At 37.5% G+C, this 20841-nt stretch overlaps 1 protein-coding gene across 4 annotated transcripts in view; it reads left to right on the top strand.

The window, feature by feature from the left end:
* Positions 1 to 20841, top strand: part of SATB2 (SATB homeobox 2) — a 205993-nt gene that overhangs the window by 10085 nt on the left and 175067 nt on the right. For all 4 annotated transcript variants that reach the window (XM_010860926.1, XM_010860927.1, XM_010860928.1 and 1 more), the window contains one exon: positions 24 to 251. In XM_010860926.1, coding sequence (XP_010859228.1) covers positions 83 to 251 — 169 coding nt within the window. In that variant the 5' untranslated portion in view covers positions 24 to 82. The remainder of the gene's footprint in view (positions 1 to 23; positions 252 to 20841) is intronic.

Raw genomic sequence — 20841 nt, 5'->3', positions numbered from 1 at the left:
TTCCCCCCCCGCCCCCTCCTTAGGTCCCTGCGCGTTTTATTGCGACCTGCCGGTGGGAACTTTGTCTCCAAGTCGGAGCAGCATGGAGCGGCGGAGCGAGAGCCCGTGTCTGCGGGACAGCCCCGACCGGCGGAGCGGCAGTCCGGACGTCAAGGGTCCTCCCTCGGCGAAGGTGGCCCGGCTGGAGCAGAACGGCAGCCCCATGGGAGCCCGCGGGAGACCCAACGGCGCCGTGGCCAAGGCCGTGGGAGGTAACAGCCCGGAGCGGGGAGGCGCGCGCAGCCCGCGGCCGGGGCGATCAAGGCCCGGGTGTCAGGGTTCAGGTTGATTAGGCGCTGTCGCGGTGTAGGGTTACAGGAAGTGAGTTCCAGGTTGCCAAATAATGCCCCCGTCGCCTCTCTTCTGCAACTGGTAGCTTCATCTCGAGTTAAAACAAGAAAGTGGTTTACCCGGAGGGTGGCATTTTTTGGGCACTTTGCCACTATGTGCTGAGGTGTTGGCAGGTTTATGTCACAGCCAGCTAACTGTTTCTAGATTTTCCTAGAGAGCTTTTTAGTGATCTAACTCTTTTGCTTTGCCTCAAGAGTGTCTGTTGTAGGGATGGAGTTTAGGTGCGATCGCTTTTATGGACTAATCTTGAATGCTCAGGTTAGACCAGGAGCAAGGGTGTTGATGTTACTTTATTAGTTAGGACAGTACTTAGAGACAAATGATTAACAACAGGGAGTATTTCCAGCCACTTTATTTCAAGTGGGAAATAAAGAATCCCTGCGAATCTGTCAGGCCCTTAGAGACTTTAATGCTACCGTTTTAAAAAAAATAAAGTTTAAAGTTATATGCATTTGTAACTTTGTTACGGAATTATATAGCACAACAGGTAAAAATGGTATAGTGATCTTATTGGCTACATGCTGTTTTTCTTTCCAAGAACTTAATATTACTTAAAATCTTTTGCAGTGTTTACTACTTAAACAACCACTTTCTTTTAAGGTGGTTAGGGAAAGTAATTTTATGAAGTAAAGATATGAAAGAAATTTAAACACTATTAAAATATTTTGAGGTTTATAGGACATTTCCTTAGTTGTTTTATACATGTAAATACACAGTTCTACATGGCATGCAGTTTTTTGTGTGTGTTTGACATAAATTACTAATTAAAAATTTTTTGCTTCTAAAAGTTTTTTCCCCCCTAATATTTTCAGTATTAGCCTATTTAATGTTACTCTTTCATTAGCCTGCCTGAAATGAAACAAAACCCTAGGGAAAGTTAGTGATAAGTTCTCCTGCTCTAAATAGCCATTGTGTGTATTTCCAAGTAAAGACTTAATTCGAAATATCCAGTCCCTTTTAAAGAAATTTTATAAACAGACAATGGACAATTTATAAAAGAACAGGCTTTTGGTTTTACTTATTTTATTATTACTATTTCTTGTAGGCATTCAGGATGGTTTGCTTTAGTTCCTTATATTAATCATCTCCCTTGCAAAGTACTCATTTGCTCAATTTTTAAAGCTTTAATAAAATTATTTGGCTATAGATTGTGGGCTTATGTATCTTTCATTTTAGGGACTTGAAGCAAAAGAAAACTTCGTAGTTTTGTGACTCACTTTTTAGAAATAGTGTTTATTAATGTGCTGTCTTGAGACTGAAAGAATAACTTCAGACTTCTGATACCATTTTTTAGTATATGCATACAAGAAAGAAAAATATATAGTGAACATGGTGGGACCAAAGGTGAGATGACATGATAAGTGCTAGTGATGTTGGGTTGAAAAGCTTTTGGAAATCCTTGGAGAGGATGTGTTCTCAAAGTGGCCTTATGCATAAGGGAAAAAACCCAAAAAGCCTGGGCTGAAATTTTGGTTTCTTTCTAAACTCCCTAAATTGAAAGAAGTCTCTAAACATTTTAGAATGTAATGATTAACAATTGTACTTTCCTAAAGCAAGTTTTTCTTTCCTTCCTATATCTTACTGAACTGTGAAAGAGACTACTTGATTTTGTTGACCAGGGATACCTTCAGTGTAAAATAACAGTTACTTTTCATATTTTTGTAGGTGATAATTCACATTTGACCACTTACTACAAATTTGATAGAGACAAATATGAAGCCTTGGTGAGAAGTAATAAATTTGTTTCAATAAGCTGGTTTAGTCACTTTTTCTGAGCTTTAACTTAATTTAGTAATATCAAAGATCTCTGCTGCTTCCCAAATTGAAAATAAAAATGACATTATTTTGTCTCAATAAGTACCGTTTATGATATGTAATAGTAAAGTGGATAAAATAGTTTACATAGAGTGGATTTTTAAAGATTTTTTTTTTAAAGATTTTACTCTGTAGAACATAATAGATTGGAAAAATTTTCATTTAGGAAGTTTTAAAATATAACAACTTAGAACATAACATTTCAATAGTGCAAAGTTTTCTTATTGAATGTTAATGATTATTTTGTGGGTTTAAGTTTATATATGGATAGTTTCCAAAAGTACATTGAGATACGTAATTTTACTTCATTATAACTTTTAATCATATATATAGATTGGAGAAAAGCAAAGTGTTTTTAAAAATGCACATTCTAAACTTTAAAAATATTTAAGATAATATTTCTATTTAGTAGTTCTTTTATAATTGAAATGATTGCGGGGGAACATAGAGTATATATAAAGTAGATTATATTTCTATTATCCTACCTCTTCTTGTTTAAATATTCTTTATGAAGCAATATAATAACCCTAGACAACTACAAAAATATTTATAGCTCTGCATCATTTATTACCATTTTCAGATATACTGCAGTCTTGTCAACGTTGTAAAGATGGCTGTAATAATAAATAACAATAATAATAATAAAACAGAGCTCAAAATTTGGGAAGATGTGTTAGTTAATCTTTAGTGATTCTCTTTCTTAAATAGTCTCCCCCTAAAAATAGGGGAAATCATTAAGTTAATTGGCAACTCAATAAAATGGCAGTTTATCTTACTGCTTCTGATAAATAGGTAAATAAATGTTTCTGAATGCGTTGGTTGCCATAATAAATTCTGTTGCTGTCACTACTTTTCTAGAGGGAGAGAGAGTTTGCTGTGTTTTTTGATGAGAACTTTTTTTTTTTTTTTTTTTCCAAAAGAGAGATCATTTTAGTGTCTGGATTTGACTGGATGAGGTGGTAGAAAGACTATCACAGGATTCTGTTTTAATAGGGGGACTTAGAAGTGTGTTGTTTACAGTGTGGTTAGCTTTAGAAGACTATAAGAAAGTAGATCAATTTTGCTTTGTATTTCTAACACTTTCTAGGCTGTATTTGCTCTTATCTAAGCAGTATGTTTTAAAGCGTGTATGTAATAAAATATAAGTGCTCAGATATATATGACAGTCAGCTTTTATAGAAGGTCCTTAGGAAAAAAAAGGCTAATATCTCTTTAAAAAACATATGAAGGCTGGGAGAGAGTTTAGAGCAAGCAAGAGCACCACGGTGTTGACAGCTTTATATCCCTGCTGGGTAACATTCACTTACTAGAATTGGCGTCCCCTCTCAGCTAGTAATTCACTCCATAAGGATTTTGAAAAAGGGTGATTAATGGTGGGGAAATTTATATTCGTGAAATTGTTGATTAAAACTTACAGATCTATTTGAAGACTTAGAAAAAGAAAAGATTATTAAGGATGATGAATATAAGAATCAGATGATCCTTTACCACCATTAGCATAAGTACCTAAAATGTTCAGCTGTATGCAATGCTTCAGCCACGAAACCTACAGCATAAAATGAAAGTGATGCCAATCAAGTTTCCCGAGGAAGCAAGGCATTCTGCTTTCCTCCTGGACTGCTGAAAGGCGCTGGCCAGTTGTGCCTTAATAGCAATAAATTACTGTGCTTCATTCATTGTTAACACAAGCATTTTCATTTTTTAATGTTTGGCTTAAAGAAGAACTTTCAGACAGCTTTATTTAAACTGAATGAACAGCGCTAGAGTATACCAGATGGTGTATTTGCTGATAGGAGGCATTAAACATCAGAAATCTTTTTGATATTTTCCATTTTCCTTTGAATTTTGATGATTTTTTTGTTTTGTTTTGGTGTTAAATGTTCTAGAGTTCAAAGGAAAATGTTTAAACACTAGGAATATCTTGCTTTTTTTTTTTTTGAAAAAAAATTAGCTTTGGGGGGGAAAAATTAGTTTTTAAAACAACCATTTAATTTTGGTGAAGAATTGTCTATTGAAGTTATAACTCTTGGACCCCAAGTAGACCTTTTCTTCTTGCTACCGGTCAGCCCTTTTAAGAACACAACTGTCTTGTTGGAAGGGGGAAAATATCATTATGCAATACATGCTGATGTACTCAAATTGGGAAGCAAATGTGATCATGATTGTGGGGCAGGGCCTCATTTAGAGCTGAACACTGTCTACAGTGTTAATTATCTGCATGTGGAACATTTCCTTTTCGATTAAAAGAAATGCACTTCAAGTCAGGTGTAGCCACCATAGGAGCACTTATAGAGAGACATTTTACATTTTGAAAGGAGTGCAGATATGAAAGAGTATAGATACCGACTTATAGACATGTATAAAATACTTAGAAATTTGAAACAGATTGTCAACATAGGCAAAATGGAGAAAACTCATTAAATTCTTTGTAACTAAGGATGTACAACACCATTATGCTTGTGGGGAAGACTCATGTTATTACTTTAGAAGTGAAAAGATTGTATTTCCCTCTTCTATTCCATTTTTTTTTTTTTTTAAGGGTTTAAGTTCTTCTAAATAGAATGAACTTAGGCTTTGGGGTCATCCAACAGTCTTGTATGTCCTCTGTAGTTTTGCTGAGGTAGAAAAATAGCCCTCTCTAAAGTGTTTTCTGTCCTTGGGCTGTTATTAAAATAAAGATATACTTGGTTAAAAAAAATATATGCAATGAAACATACACATTAAACAGAACATAGGGTATCCGCCCCTCAAAGTCCTGAGCATAATTTGATGTTTCGAGTAGTTTTGGAAGCCTTATATTCCATTAGTAGAAACCCACTGACCATTATATATTCAAGATCATCTGAATGAAATATGTGTATGTGTGTGTATTGAAACTGCATAGATATCCCTTAAAGCATCTGTTTTTTAACCCCTGCGGACAATAGGTAATATCCTCTTTCTCCAGGGGGTTGTGACTGAGTATCAGTCTGTACATACTACATATCCTGTGTTAATTCTTCTCGCCTTGTGTGAATGTATGTATATATTTTGCCTACCTATCTGTAGGGAAGGAAACAGACTAATTATAATTTATTAAACATCTAAGAAAATTAATTTTGAGTTATTTTTAAAATGTGGAAATCAGTTTTATTCCAGGCAAGACATAGTAATTATTTGGTGTATCTGACAAGGCAAATCTGGTAAGCAGTCAAACTTGGTGGTACTACTTTGATAATTTAAAACTCTTTTTTTTTTCTTTTTTATGATTTAGTGCAGAGACAGTTAATATGATATATAAAAAAACACAAATTGACAGAGTTAGATGAATTTCAAATTATTTTCTTTGGTCTTTTAAGGGTTTTTAAGTTTCTATTGAGATAATAATGACAATTTCTCATCATTAAAAAAGTTTCTTGTAACTAGTAATCTCATATTAGGTGCAAAAAAAAATATGTACATAGTTTTTTATTTAACTTGTTATTTTGTATTGGAGTGTAGCCGATTAACAATGTTGTGATAGTTTCAGGTGAACAGTGAAGGGACTCAGTCATATGTATACATGCAAAAAGTATGTACGTAGTTTGCTTTATTTCAGGAAGCCAAACTTTATCTGACATAGCATGTAAATAAATAAAATGTTATTTATACTTTTATCTAATAAGTAGGCTTTTTAAAAAACTTGCATAACTAATGTGTGGTCACATAGTAGTTTTACTATCTTCCTTACATGAATGCTGAGATACAATGGCATTTTGGAACGTATTTAAGGATGGAGCATTTGACAAAAGTTGTATGTGTAACAGTTTGTCAGTGAAAAGTGACAAGTGGGAAATGACAAATGAAATGTTGGCATCATCACTCTTTATTTTGATAAAAATGTCTCAATTTGCAGTGATATAATACTGTTTCATATTATTTCATGAGTTGTGTGAGATGCATAACGGGAATTTAGATTTTGTGAACGGAAAATTAGCAGCCCAAACTCTCTTTTCTGAAGCTTTGGCAGCAAGTTCCCCCTCCCCCCCAACTCCCCAAGAATAAGAACAGCAGTGAAATGTTGGATCTAACCCATACATTTTAACTCATTATTTTTTGGAAAAAAGGAAAGAAAGAAAGGAAGGAGGGTGGGGAGAGAGAAAGAGAGAAAAGAAAAGAAAGAGGGAAAGAACTGAAAATGGTTTCAAGTAGGAGACCTTTATGTTTAGCTCAAAAATGAAGAAGAGAGTTTGCCTTTTGTTTTCTTTATAATGACTTAAAAATGAATGGTTTCCTTCTGCTGACTTTGATTGTATTGGAGCTTTCTCACTTCCAATCACCACTGCTCTCCAGCATTAATTTAGGATGTCAATATGGAGAGCCGTGGATTCCTTTTATTTTAAAGTGCAGTAGAGGTTTGAAAATGTCTATGTGTTAAAAATGGATTTTTATATACAAAGGATTCATTATCCTACTACTTACGGGTAATGTGATAGATGCTTCAAAGTCAAAGTAGACCGCCCCTGAGTGGAAGTGAAGTATGAGTTAAAACAAAAGCCAGTTAAGGACTCACACATTTCCAAAAAAGTATAGATGTGGCCTCTATAGTGTGTTATTTCCTATATTTCTGAATTCAGTGATCAACCAAACATTTATTTTCTTCTTTTACATGAAACAAGCCCCACAAGGACTTTATGTTACAAAGTATTTATGTAAAAATGATCTGTGATGGAGTTTTCAAAGTCATGGGACTCCATCTATACATATAATTTTTTTTTTGTTTTCAATTGACACAGTTATTGTGCTGTTTGATAGCAAATGATTTAAAAATTGTGGTGAAATCAGTATAACTAAGAGGCAGTGAAAGGCTACATCAGAAATTGTTTCTGCAACTTTTGCTTCTCATTTGCAGTTTTTAATTATTTCAGATTTTTAATTAACCAGCTAAAAATGACCTAATATAGAGTAAATGTGCTGTAGATGTATAATTATGATGATTAGGTTTTTGGTTATATTTTTCCATTCTTAATTGATGTGTATATCTTTAAAAATATTAAAAATAAGCTTGTGAATATGATAGTTATTAGTTGACAAATGCTTAAAATGGAAAAAAAAATCCTTAATAGAAATTTCCAGAATTTGAACTTTGCAATAAAGTTATGAGCAAATTATGAGAGTCTTATATTGTACTACAGTCCATGGGGTCGCAAAGAGTCGGACACGACTGAGTGACTTCACTTCACTTTCTATATTGTACTAGGAATGTTCTTTATATGTGTTTAGGACACATTAGGATAATAAAACTGTCTGGGGGATGTATAGTTCAATTTTGATTGCTCTCAGTGTTATTACTACTTGCTAGTGTGTAAGACAGATTAGTTTCTACCCTTAACTAGTTGCCTTATCACTGGAATGAAGTTCGGTCTTAGCACAGTGGGCTGTTCAACTATAGCATAACATAACAAAAAAGATTTTTAAAAAGTTAAGGAGAAATGCTGCAAGCTACTGTATATGAAAAGGGGTGCATTTCACACCAGAGTAACTTTTTGGTGCTTACTGATGGTTGCATGGTTATTGAAATGTGCACAGTAGCTCTGTGACTTTGTTTTATTGAAGACTTGCACAGATATGAACAAAATTAATAGAGACTCTGGTTAGAGAAATTGTTTTTCAGAGCACTAAGATCTGACAGAAGTGATTTGCATCTTTCATAGAAACAATTTTAATTTCATAATATTAAGCACAGATATCTTCTTATTTCTTTTAAAAATATTTTTTACTTCTTAAAAACAATTTGGCTAGAAAGCAAGTGTATCTGTTCTTTCATAACTGGATAAGATTGATTTTCAAATTTCCTGATTATTCCCCATATTAAAATTGTTTATTTTTATTGTGCTTGTTCCAGTTATTTGTATATGCATATAAGAAAAGGAAAAACTGATAGCTTACTAGGAAAATACATTGATATCAAAACTCTTAAAATAGCAATGTTTTCAAAATATTATTATTATTATTATTTTTGGTTAACAGAACAAGAACTTTCTTTATTCATAACCCAAAGATGCTAACAGAGCAGCATGATAAATGTCTCTTTAAGTGTCGTAGTAAAAGAAAATGACTTGCTTTCTGAGGCAGTGGAGAGTTTATGTTGTTTTGGACCCATTTCCCAAGCAGTGATCGAAAACAGATTACAATAACAATTATACAGTCAGAAGATGCAATATCCATTTCTGCTTTAATTGAGTGAAAGAATAATAAAAACATCATTAAGAAAAATGAGGTGGACCTGTCATACAATGTACCAATTTTTAGTCTTGGAGAAGATGCAGAAAAACTGAAGTGCTTTTCACTTACTTTGCTGTGTTTACTAGCTAAATTCTGTTTTGGGGAGAGACTGTTTGGTTCTCACTATGCCCTGGGAAGTTCCGAGAGGAGCTCCTGGGTGTAGTTGCTCAGGAGACATGGAAAGTGCTTATTGGTTTGTCTTCATACACAGTTGAAGATGGGGAATCACAATTTCTTATATTCTACCTGCAGGAGTAACTGCCTTCTCTCTTTCTCTCTCCCTCCCTCTTTTTCACCTGTGTAAATGGAAGTAAACAGTAATGAATGTTTCTCTTGTTACAAAGCCCTGCAAAGTAAGGGTTAGGTGTGGTCCCTGGGCCTGCTGCTCTTCCTCCTCTGGCTGATGGGAGAACAGCCAAGATGGGGGGAGAGAGTTGAAGATGAATAATGAACACCCTTATTTTTTCTTGGCATATGTGGCATTGTGGGGGGACCCCAAGTTTCCACACAGACGTATCACCTGACATTCACATAGGTGATATACACTGTCCTCTGAGATGCATAGGCTTTGGCTGCTGTCTGCAATCTTTGGAACCATTGAATCGATAATCCTTCACACTGCTGAGCCCTCATTCCCCAGGGCAGCGCTTTCAGCAACTTGGAATGAGCTGACTGGCAGCCGCTGAAATCGGTGGCTACTGTTGTTTCACTGTAGGCTGTATTTCTTACTCTGTTCATAGAATTGTGTGTGCTTGGAAACTTGGGTGATGACAGTAGAGTTAGCCCAAACAGGGGAGTTAACCCCTGTCGTGTGGATACTAAAACCACAAATGAGGTTGGTCATCAGAGCAGCTGGAGCCCAAGGTTGGACTCAGTTGACAGAGTTAGAGGAGACTATTTCTTTGGTTTGTAGCTAAGAGTTTTCTTGGGTTCGATCTTTAAAAACCTTTCTGAGAGTAACAAAATGAAAGGAATAAGATAGGCAGTAAACCCTTCCTGGTGGAGGTCTCATAATCCCAGAACTGTCCAAAGCATAATCCCTTTCAGACTGGAATTTATGTCATACAGCTCAAAAAGCTTCTTTTTTTTCTTTTTTAAAAAATTTCAGTTTAGAGAGTCTAGTTAATGGTGCTTTCATTAAAATACTTTTGTCAGCAAAAGGTTTTTCAGTTTTAACATTTACATAACCTAACATCATTGACGAATGCCACGAGCTTTAAGGGTCTATTAGTGGTTCCATTTTTTCTGGGCTTTATAATTTAAACCTAAACATTAATTCTGGGTGGAACTTGGCATAATGTCTTTTTGCCTTGGAGGGAATTTTTGTTGTACAATAAAAAAAAAAAAAAAACTGTTTTTTTTTTCATCAGTCACCTTCTCCATGTCTCCCCTCCCCTAAGTAAATAGCAGTTAAATAGTCAAGGTTTTAAAAGGGCTTATTTAAATCAAAAAAAGAAGTGATTATTTTAGGTGAATTTAACAATTTTCCATTAGTTCATGTTGCAAACTAGTGCTTTTGATATTAACAAAAAAGATCTGTGAGGTTGATAATTCAGAGAAAATATTTTTCCTTTCTTTCTCTCATACTGAAGTCATGTGACAAGTTTTTTTAAAAAAAATATATTTGAGGACTCTTGAAACTTACAAATCACTTACGTGTCTTCTTTATTAGAAGCTGAAAGACTTAAAAAATTCTCTATGTTGCCTGAAATGATAACATTGACTAGAAGGAAAGAAGTTGGGATCTCATTGTTAAGTAATAAAGGAATGACATTTCCCCAGTATTATTTTGGAAAGTAAACTTCAACTAGGTTTCTTAAAATGATCTCTTTAATATATTATACGAATACTATGTTAAAGTTGAGTTATCATAGAAATCTGGTAACAAGGTGTTTGTGAAATTAAGAAACAAGAGAGGAAACTGCGATGATTAGTTTGTCATGATCTGCAAACGAGAAAGGGTTCAGAATGCTAGTGAGGATGCATGCCTGGAAGTAGCTCATGGAGGAGAGTGAGGCTAAACCAGAGTTCTCCTGAAGCTTTGCCAGCTTTCAGCTCACCAGGGTCCATTCAGATAAGATTTTGTCCTGTAGCCTTGGAAGATGTGGTACTAGAGGAATGAACATCCTTTGTTATTTAGGGGGTATAAGAGGAGCAAATTGTTCACTGAAAGGCAAGTTATTACTCATTTAAGACTCAAGTAAAGGCACTTGATAACAATGAACAAGGTGATCCTGATTTTCTTTTTTCTTCTCAGATGAATCTCCAGTTAACATTCAGCATGACTTACTCTATTTACAGGTCCATTCATACAGTGAGTTTGAGCCTTCAGCACATTTTTACGGCTAACTTATCACCCCTCACCCCTCAACTGGAGCTTACTATTGAAAGTCTGCCAATGCCGTCACAAATGGTTGTTAGTTCCCAAGAGACTTGGAGGAGAAAAAGAGCTGAAGGAGAATGCTGTGCCCTTAGTGAGAGCCATTTTGCTGCACACGTGTTTTTTTGCCGCCATGGTGAAACTGTCTAGGCGCCGACCTTCATATTCAGGATTGATACCGCACGCTCTCCTGTGAAAATGTATAGAATTCCAATTAGCCCAGGGTCAGAGTATAAATGTACCTCTTTTTATACTGTTCCAAGTGGTTAGTGGAAAACAAACTGCAAAGTAATTCCCTCAGCCCCCCAATAAAAAGATTTATAGCAAAATAATTCTCAGCCGGATAGTGGGACTGTTGTAGGTTTGCGTTGGATATTTCTAAGACTGAAATACAGTCCGTGTACCCAAACTAAGCATTTATTGTAAACAAGTTAACTGCCGAGAGCTTATATTCTGTCAAACATAATTATATTGAAGATTGATGTATAGCTTGAAAGCGAGTTAGAGGGAGACAGTTCTTTTCAAGCCAGGAAGGCTTCTGAGATGCAGCTTTTTGCTTCCTTTGATGTGAGTCAGTGAAGTCGTCTTTCTCACAGCCAGCCTCTCATGTATATAATAAACACAGGCTTGCTCTCTGAAAATATATCTGGTTGTCGATCCTACTCCTGCTAGCAAAGTAAAGAAATGAACCCATCTTCATGGAACCTGTTAGGTAGAGTTTCTTTTGTCATCTTTATCCAGATCTGCATAGCGGTGGCGCTGAGATAGTCTCTGTCAGTATGGCAGGCAAGTGAGGAGTGTACCCACAAGCCTATACCTAAACCTGCACCTCTGAATTAGCCTCCAAAACAACCCCTTTCTCCTTTAAGGCTGATTTCAAAACAGAGCCTTTGACTTGTCTTTCTGGTAGTTTGTTTTGAGCCCGTGAGATGAGAACTATTTTAAAATTGTGGCCTCTCAAGGGACAGGGAGAAACTACATTAATATGCTTCATGTTGTGGCTCAGAAATTGTTCTTGAGTTAAATAACTTGTGAACTCAGGGAATCTAGAAAGAATGAAATCTTTTTGAAGTTGGGATATTCCATATCTGGGATTAACCCCAATCTAAAATAGTGCAGTGGTCTCCCAGGGTTTTTGTGCTTTAAGAAAGGTAGAAACATATATATTTTCTTTAGGATAAAGGTTTATGACTTTTTTTTTTTCCAGGAGACAAATCACTTTGGGCTTTTGTGACACTTTTCAAAGATAGTTAAAAATGGAATTACATTCCTCCTATGATTGGGTGATATCCTTTCGATAACATCAAGAATGAGGTTAAGAGTTTCAGTATATTTACATTCAGGAGCTGAAATAGTCTCTTTGGTTTTATAATATCAAATTTAATATTGCCTTTGGGAAATGATGTAAATTATAAAGAGATGTCTTAGAATCATAAAATGAAAAACAATATCCTAGTTTTTTCTGTTTTGTTTTTCTTATTTAAGTAACTACTATAAATTACACAGGTACATATATGCTTAAAATACGTTGTGTGGGAAGTATTCCATCAGTGGGGACCTGAGTTTCCCCAGTCTGTATGCTGGGTTTTATTAACTTCATTTCAGTCACAATAATAATATCCTATGTACTGCAATCTAGAGAGCTCAGTGTCCCCTTAGGGAACTGCAGAATACACAGTATGATTTTGGCTTTCTTGCTCTCCCCTCCTGTTCTTTTCTTTTTTACCTCCCAGTGTTAGCCATTTCAAGGACCTGGTTGCTATTACATCTCAGTGGAGGCATTTGTTAGGTACAAGAATGAGAATGGCTTTTAGTGGTTGGGAAAGGATGGTAATGGCTGCCTGTCTGTTTAAGCTTGGCTTTGTGAAATTTGCATTCATTTCACAGTGACGATCTTTACACACTTATTAAATATCTGTATATGTTTTGCTATTTGAACCCTAAACATAGATATAGGGCAGCAGGACTTTTTTTCTTGTAAGGGAGAAAGCCTTTTATTTCTCACTATAAAAACTTTACCTTTTCAGGTTTTCATTTGATAAAAATCTCTCCACTCTAGTATGATTTCCTTTGGGGCTTTGCACTAGTGTTTGATCTCAATTTTTAATAATTTTGGTGAGTTAAACTCCCCAAAGAAAACATGCTTGTGCTCTGGAATATTCCCGCTAGAAATCTGGGTAGTCTTGTCTTATTGAGAGCCAAGTGCTTGATTCCTTTATTAATTCCTTGCTAGAGAACCTCAGTATAGTTAGCTTTTCTTAACACTACACTGGAGAAATTAATCAAGGGTTTTTTAACGGTTAAATTAGATAAAATAACATTTAGGCAGAGCTCAAAACCTGTGATGACGAAGCAAATGTTAGTTTGCTAACAAAGATAAATTTTACTGACTCCTTTTTTCATTCCTGGGGCTCTGAGTTGCAAATAGCTTTTCCAGAGAGGATAATAAGAATGAAGGGAGCGACAAATACATCTCTAGTTCAATACTATTTAAAAAAATTACCTTCCCAGAAACCTCCGGAATAAGATTTTACTAAATGGAGGACGGAGATCCTGATGTTAATGAGTTGTGGCTCAGATGGTAAAGCGTCTGCCTGCAATGCGGGAGACCTGGGTTCGATTCCTGGGTCGGGAAGATCCCCTGGAGAAGGAAATGGCAATCCACTCCAGCAGTCTTGCCTGGAAAATCCCATGAACGGAGGGGCCTGATAGGCTACAGTCCATGGGGTCGCAAAGAGTCAGACGCGACTGAGAAACTTCACTTTCACTTTCACAGTCATTTTAACATGTCCTTGAGTCTCAAGACTTACTAGTATATGCATTTCTAACCCAGTATGAAAAGAACCTGAAGAATTTAGTTTTGAGCTGGGGGGTCCTCACACAGTGTGCCATATGTTTGAACTCTTCTGTGATACACAAACTTGCATATTTGACTTTTTTTCTTTTCTTAAATTTTGTTTTGATTCTGGGATCGGTAAACATTTTATCTCTCTGTAGTTACTACACTTAGAAAAGATGCTGCTGTCCTTCAGTGCAGGACGTGGGTAGGACTGCAGATAAGATGCCCTCCGGGCTCTAGGGTGTGTACAGTCACAGGGCAAGGTGCTGTGAGCCAGCAGAGTCCTGTGCCAGTCTGGGATGCCTTTGTGGTGATAAAAACAATTTCTGTCGGCAGTGGTCGTGCAGGCCCCCGTGATCTGGAAAACATGGAGTAAGTTCACTCCTGGATCCATGTGTGTGGATCCTTTCCTAGAAAATGTTCCTTGTCTGCTGATGCTGAATGCCATGCAGTAGGGCCAAAGTGATGTGGACCAGTTAGATGGCTGAGGAGTCATGGGGTTTCCAGAACCGACACTGCCTATTAATGGTGGTTATTAATGTTTGGGTGCAATTAGCATTTTGCTAAAATGAACAAACATTTCTCTTGGGTCTGCTGCAGGTCAGTCTGGGGGTGGAAGAGGGAGTGGGAGGGTGAGGACTTATCTAAGACGGGTCCATGTTGGAGAAGGAAATGGCCAGCCTCTCGTTCACTGTAACTGGACATTCCTGACATCTAGGAATTTAGTTCCTTGGATCAGGCTTGCTGTGGCTGTGTTCCCAGGTGGAGCTCAGAAGTTTTGGTTTAGATGAGCAGTTACACTGTGCCTCCTGCATGCCTATGAAGTCCTGTTTTGCAGACAGCCAGGCCAAGTTGATCCTGCCACCGCATTTCTGGAACTGAAGTGTATCGAGAGACCTGGAGTTTTCCTTTAGCCTTCAGATCTGTTTTCAGGTTGAATTGTGGCCTCTCAGTTTGGGGACAGGCCTGGAATCAGAGATCTGGAAGACCAGAAAACTCATCTCCCTTCTCTACCACTTTAAACCCAATATGAGCCTTTGAGGTGATAAGTGAGAGGACCAGAGCTTACTTGGCCAGCCCTACCCCTGGCCTATTTTTTGTTCTTATCTTCCAAAGTTAAGATCTGCCCCAAGGGCTATAAAGTAGTATCTGGTTTTACTAGAGAGAATTCTGAAAATAAAATACTTCTTGATAGTCTTACCTTCTCCTCACCTCCACACAGAGAAAGTGGCACCAATGAGCTTTATAGGTAAAACTTTACTTGGAGGTCTAATTCTGAATTCTAAGCAACTGGGTCATGGATGAACAGGTCATGCCCTTAGACTAATTATTTTGCCTTCCCCATAATTGTAGGAATGACTGGTCTTCTACCTGTGAACGACCAGGACTTTCAGCTGTCCCATCTCTATCTTGCCTCCTGTTTCCTCTTCGGGAAGTGTTAAAAACAACACCAACAGCAAAAACAAATAAATTGATCCTTCTAAGAATCTGTAGTTGACAAGCAAAAGAGAGGAACTTTGGAAAGTGGAGCAGTTTAGGGGAGCCTAGAGGACCTCTGTGCCACCTATAGGTGGCTCATTTGCCCCCAGATGATTTTACTTGCCCTCCTAATACTGGTTTCCAAGGTGACACTAGTCATAAAGAATCCACCTGCTAATGCAGGAGATGCAAGAGAAGTGGGTTCAATTTCTGGGTCTGGAAGATCCCCCGGAGGAGGGCATGGCAACCCACTCCAGTATTCTTGCCCCAAGAATCCCATGGACAGAGAAGCCTGGAGGGCTACAGTCCATAGCGTTGCAAAGAGTCAGAGATGACTGAAGCAATTTAGCACTCACACATGTTCATAGCATGCACACTAATACTGGTGAAAGCATGTTTTTCTTTATTACCTTACCTGAAGATCTTTCCACTGGAAGTTAATATGGGCTACAGTGTACTTCTTTAACAATGAAAATGTATCTGAGGAGATTAAGAGACTACCAAACCGTTCAAACTGTAAAGTGTTGCATCTTTTTATCTATTAATCTCTTTGGAATTTCAGCTCCTGGGGGAGTGGGCAGCTGGAGTGGAATGTGGAGCCTGGGGCCATCAGAGCTCAGGAGGTTGGTCCCTGGGAGTTGAGAGTAGGAGCAGAAAAGAGGGGAGTAGGGAAGACACCCTTGATCCATTTTGAAATTTTTCCTGGGACCCCAACAAGGTGGTGCAGGACACCCTCATCCTTTCTGTTTCTGGTTGCAGTTCTTGGCACTCAAACGTGCCTTTATTGTTTCAGGGTGGAAGGAAGAATCTAGAGGTTAAAATTGGCGAGACTGTGTGTGCTTGTGCCTATGTGAGAAACAGAGACAGAGAGGGGGAGGATATGAGGTTTTAGAGCAAGTAAACAGTAGTTTTGTGTTTCTGGTAAATTTGCAGTAAGAAAAGATAGTTGCCCCCACTCCCACCCGCCTTCCCAGTCCTCTGGAAGCCTCTGTGTTGTTCAGTTAGTTTCCCTGGTAGAATTTGTTTCAGTGTTTCTGCGGATCTGTGATTTATTGATTGTGGTAGTTGCTGAGGGTGATGCTTTACTCCTGGCTCAGTTTTATACAAGGAACAGATACAGATGCAAGGCTCTGCCCTAAAGCCTTTGTGATCTTCAATTAGCCCAGGGGCCTTCTCAGGTAATAGAACCTGATCTACTGCTGCCCCCAGGGAAGGGAGAAGGCCCTGTGGCTGCCTTTCTTCTGGAAAAGGATGGTTTCAGGAGCTCTTTGAAAGAGGGGAGGAAAAAGGCTGGCCTCCTATCATCTCAGACTGGCTCCTGTCATTCAGGGGGCAGGTTTAGGAATGAGGGTGGATCTAGCAGGTGAAGGGGCTGAGGAGGAGCCTGGAGCCTCTGCTCACCCACACTGGAGAAGGACACATTTTGTGAGCCTTTCTTTGTGAGTGACTGTGTTCGGTTTCTCCTCTGCACCCATGTCAATACCCTGACACGCAGTAGGCTATTGAAAGTTGAAGTGAAGTCTCTCAGTCGTGTCTGACTCTCTGCGACACCATGGACTGTAGCCTACCAGGCTCCTCAGTCCATGGAATTTTCCAGGCAAGAGTACTGGAGTCGGTTGCCATTTCCTTCTCCAGGGGATCTTCCCAACCCAGGGATCGAATCCGGGTCTCACACACTGCAGGCAGACGCGTTACTGTTCACTTACAAATGACATGGGTTACCCACTTGGGACACCACAAGTGGTGAAGGGTCCTTTACTGAAAGGTCACACATTTATATTTCTGTGGGTGTGGGTTTTGGAGTGTTGTTTTTTGACACCTCCCCCTCAACCGACAGCCCCCCCCCCGCGCCCCCCCACCCCCCGCCCCAGGAATGCTGTGTGCCTGAGATTTAAAGTTGGCTAACTGGAACTGCTTTATTCTTGCTTCTCTTGGTTTCTTTGGACATCGTTCTTAATTTTCCTATAGTTTCAGCTTCTTCGTTTATCAGATGAGAGTAATAATAACCCTTTCACAGGGTAAACAGGGAAGAAACAAAGGTAAGAATTTAAGTCAGTACTCGATGAGTTAGGAGTTGCCCTGCAGATGAGAGTGTCATTTTGTGTCCCAGCTGTCCCAGAAGACACTAGAATCCTGCTCTAGACCTCTGCCTCTGGACCTTTCATCTTTCACTGTTAGATCCAGCACATTAAACGGTACTTTTTTCTCACATTTATCTCTGTATCTTGTCATTTCCTGAGCACTTTAGATTTTGTTCTCTGAAATGAAGCGAAGACAAAAAAAAGTCTTTCTTTTATTAAAGAAGTTGGACTAATATAGTTAGAAGTGAAACAATAACCTACAATTTGTTCAATGAAACAGGGAAGATATCACATTAGATATTGGAGTTTAACCAAGAGTACATCTGTCCTCAAGTCTCTTAAGATCTGGAACACAGAGGAGAGATAAGTGACAATGACACAATTGTCCTGCTAATCAGGTTGTGGTGTATTTATCCTGGGTCAGAAAAACCATTGTATATGTTGGTATTTGGCAGATTGCTTAGAGCAGCTTTGTCTGATCAAAATGTAATAAAAGCCACATGTATAATTTTAAATTTCTTGTAGCTTCTTTAAAAAAAAAACAAAAACGGTTAAAGAAACAGATGAAATTAATTTTAATAATACATTTTGTTTAACTCAGTGTATCCAAAATATTATTTCTATATTCAATTAATAAGAATAATTTTTTGAGTTAAATATAATTATTTTTTATTTTTTGATATTAAATTGTTGACACTGAGTGTGTGTGTGTCACACGGCACATCTCAGCTCAGGACTAGTCAGCATTCAGTTGCTCCGTCACCGCATGTGGCTAGTGGCTCCTGTAAGGCAGTTTTAGCATATTAAAGTGAAAGTGAAAGTGAAGTCACTCAGTCGTGTCCGACTCTTTGCAACCCTATGGCCTGTAGCCTACCAGGCTTCTCGGTCCATGGGATTTTCCAGGCTAGAATACTGGAGTGGATCACCATTTCCTTCTCCAGGAGATCTTCCCGACCCAGGGATTGAACCCGGTCTCCCTCATTGTAGGCTGAGCCACCAGGGAAGTCCTTCGCATATTAAGTATGGTGCTTTTAACACTTTCACCCTTTTGCTGTGGGGCATGGTGAACATGTTAAGCCTTTAAGCATCTTAATTAAGCCATTCAGTAATTACTGGTATGATTTTCATTCTGAAGAAATGCTTTTCAGGAAGTATCTTGAGCCTTGATGGTGGACCCTGAAAAAAATTATTGGTCTCTTTTTTTCCTCTGTGAAGTGGTATTAATACTGATTTTGAAAAAAGAAAACCAAATGGATTTCATTATTGGAGGGCTATTTGTCAGACCACTTAACTATGTTACATTGTTTAATTCTCACACCATTCTTGGACGTAGATATTATTATTTACATTTTAGCTAGGAGGAATTTAGCTGAGAGGTCAAACAAATAACTCCAACAGGTTAGTAATGATAGTGGCAGGACTTCACTCCATCCTGGCTCTCAGCAACCTTCTCCCCACATGTCTGTGTTTGCAGGGCTGTGGTGCTGAAGATCAGGTTAACTCTTTATAATGATGCACACTTCCTCGGAAATCATGTCATGATGAAAATGGCAATTTGAGCATCGTAACTAAGAACAATTGGGAAAATGCATTTTTCTATAGAGAGAGTCCCATTGCTTATTTTACGTCTCTGACAACAGAATTAGCCATTTATCCCAATTTGTCAGAAGAGCCCTTAATTTCTAGCAAATGGCTAGGGCTGTGTGCCTGTCCTCTAGATTAAGCCACTTGCTTACCTCCTGCAATTATAAAAGGCTTAGCGAGGCTTATAATCAAAAGGTTCAAAGTTCTCTACTTGATCATCTGGAGATGGTCTGTGCTATAATAAAAGAAAAATAATGCCATAAGCTTTAGGTATAGGGTGAGGACAACAGTGTCTTTATTTTTCTTCTTGATCATTTCTAAATTTTGTTATGAATGCATCTTAGTTTTACATTGCTATTTTTATTTTATTGGGACTTTTAATTCTTCCCATTTTTATTTTTTGAAGTGCTTGTCACATGCTCTCACTATCCTTTCATCTGTTGTCACTTTTTTTTTTTTGTCTTTTGCTTGGAGCAAATGGGGTGATCAAATGAATAAATATATATATTTTTTGATATATATATCTACTCATCGTTTCATAGTTTTCTTTCCTAGGAATTTGCTGTTTTTAAATGTATACCTTAATTTTCTTCTTCCCTGCATTTGACCGCAGTGGTACTGTTTTACTGGTTTTCGTTTCTCTTGTCATTGTCACTAGTAACTGCATCTATTTTTCTGCCTTCCTCTTCTTTTGTAAAAATTGCATTTCAGTGTAAAGATTTTATCATTATTTTGATTGATCTAATTCTACTAAAAGGGTACATTTTTTCTAGTGGTTAAATATAACCTGTTTATGATAGCTTTTAGTATTACATGTATATGTGCTTTTAGAACAGATTCTGTTATCATATACTTCTGATTAATACTGTTTTGTTTTATAAATGTCCTTTTTTTTTTTTTTCTTCTTTTTTTGAAAGTAGGCGATGCCTGTGAGGAACAGGTACTTGCTTTTTGGTTGTGAGCTGTTATTGCTGTCATGTCAGATAACAATTTGCTTCCTTTAGTCACTGAAATAAAATATTTAGGAAATATTTTGATCATTGACATTTTCAAAAAATAAATCTCTACGTGGTATAAATCTTTGTGCTTTAGTATTGTAGTTCATCTCTAACTCATGAGCTCTTAATATTATTAAAAAATTACTGGGGTCTTAAGTTTTTTCAGGTGACCATCTACTTGAGGAAGATTTATATTTGCTAAAGCAATGGCTGCATGATAGGTTATGGAGCAACTGGATTCATTTAAAGGTCTTATCTGTGATTTCCAGATGTGTGACACTTAGATGTTGACATTAGGAACTGCCCATGGATTTTCAGCATTGAAACTTATGTACACACAGGTATTAGTGATGAAGTAGCTTATGGCACCACTGACTACATGGCTGTATGTGTGCATATACTTAAATCATTAAAAATAGAAATCAACCTGCTTCCTTGAACAAAGATCATTTACCAGTATGTAAGAGTTAAAAGGTCTAAATGGAGGCTACTCGGTGCTGGTAAGGGCTCTCGTGAATCGGTCCTATAACATGCCATTATGCTTGCTTAGGAAGACTTTACAACACTCTTCAACTGCACTGAGGGTACGAGCAGGGCAAGCTTGTTTTCATTTGTATCACTAGAGCCATGGGGTATACCTGGCACACAGCAGGTATTCAGGGAACAAAAGTTGGATAAATGAATGACCACTGAGATAATTTGGAAGAAATCTCATTTATATTATTCACTACATGTCTTACAAGCAGTTGGGAATAAACTGGGCATAAGTAAATAAGCACTTGATATGACAGTGCTGATCATAATTAAAAAAAATATTTTGTAAGGCACCATGTGGCGAGGCTAAATTCTCTTCTTTGTCTAAAATAATGTCTGCCCCACCCTTATTTCCTATGTTCCATAAATTGATACCATGGATGGTATATGGGCAATGGACAATAATGCTGCTTTGTTGTTCTTAGGAGTGAATACTAAATTAATAGCTGTGTCAGGTATGGTGTGGTGTGACTTGTTAGTCTGTTGTGCAGGCTTAAT

Source organism: Bison bison, unplaced genomic scaffold, assembly GCF_000754665.1.
Source record: "Bison bison bison isolate TAMUID 2011002044 unplaced genomic scaffold, Bison_UMD1.0 scf7180017864471, whole genome shotgun sequence".
Classification (NCBI taxonomy): domain Eukaryota; kingdom Metazoa; phylum Chordata; class Mammalia; order Artiodactyla; family Bovidae; genus Bison; species Bison bison.
This window is presented reverse-complemented; position numbering and strand designations above follow the sequence as displayed.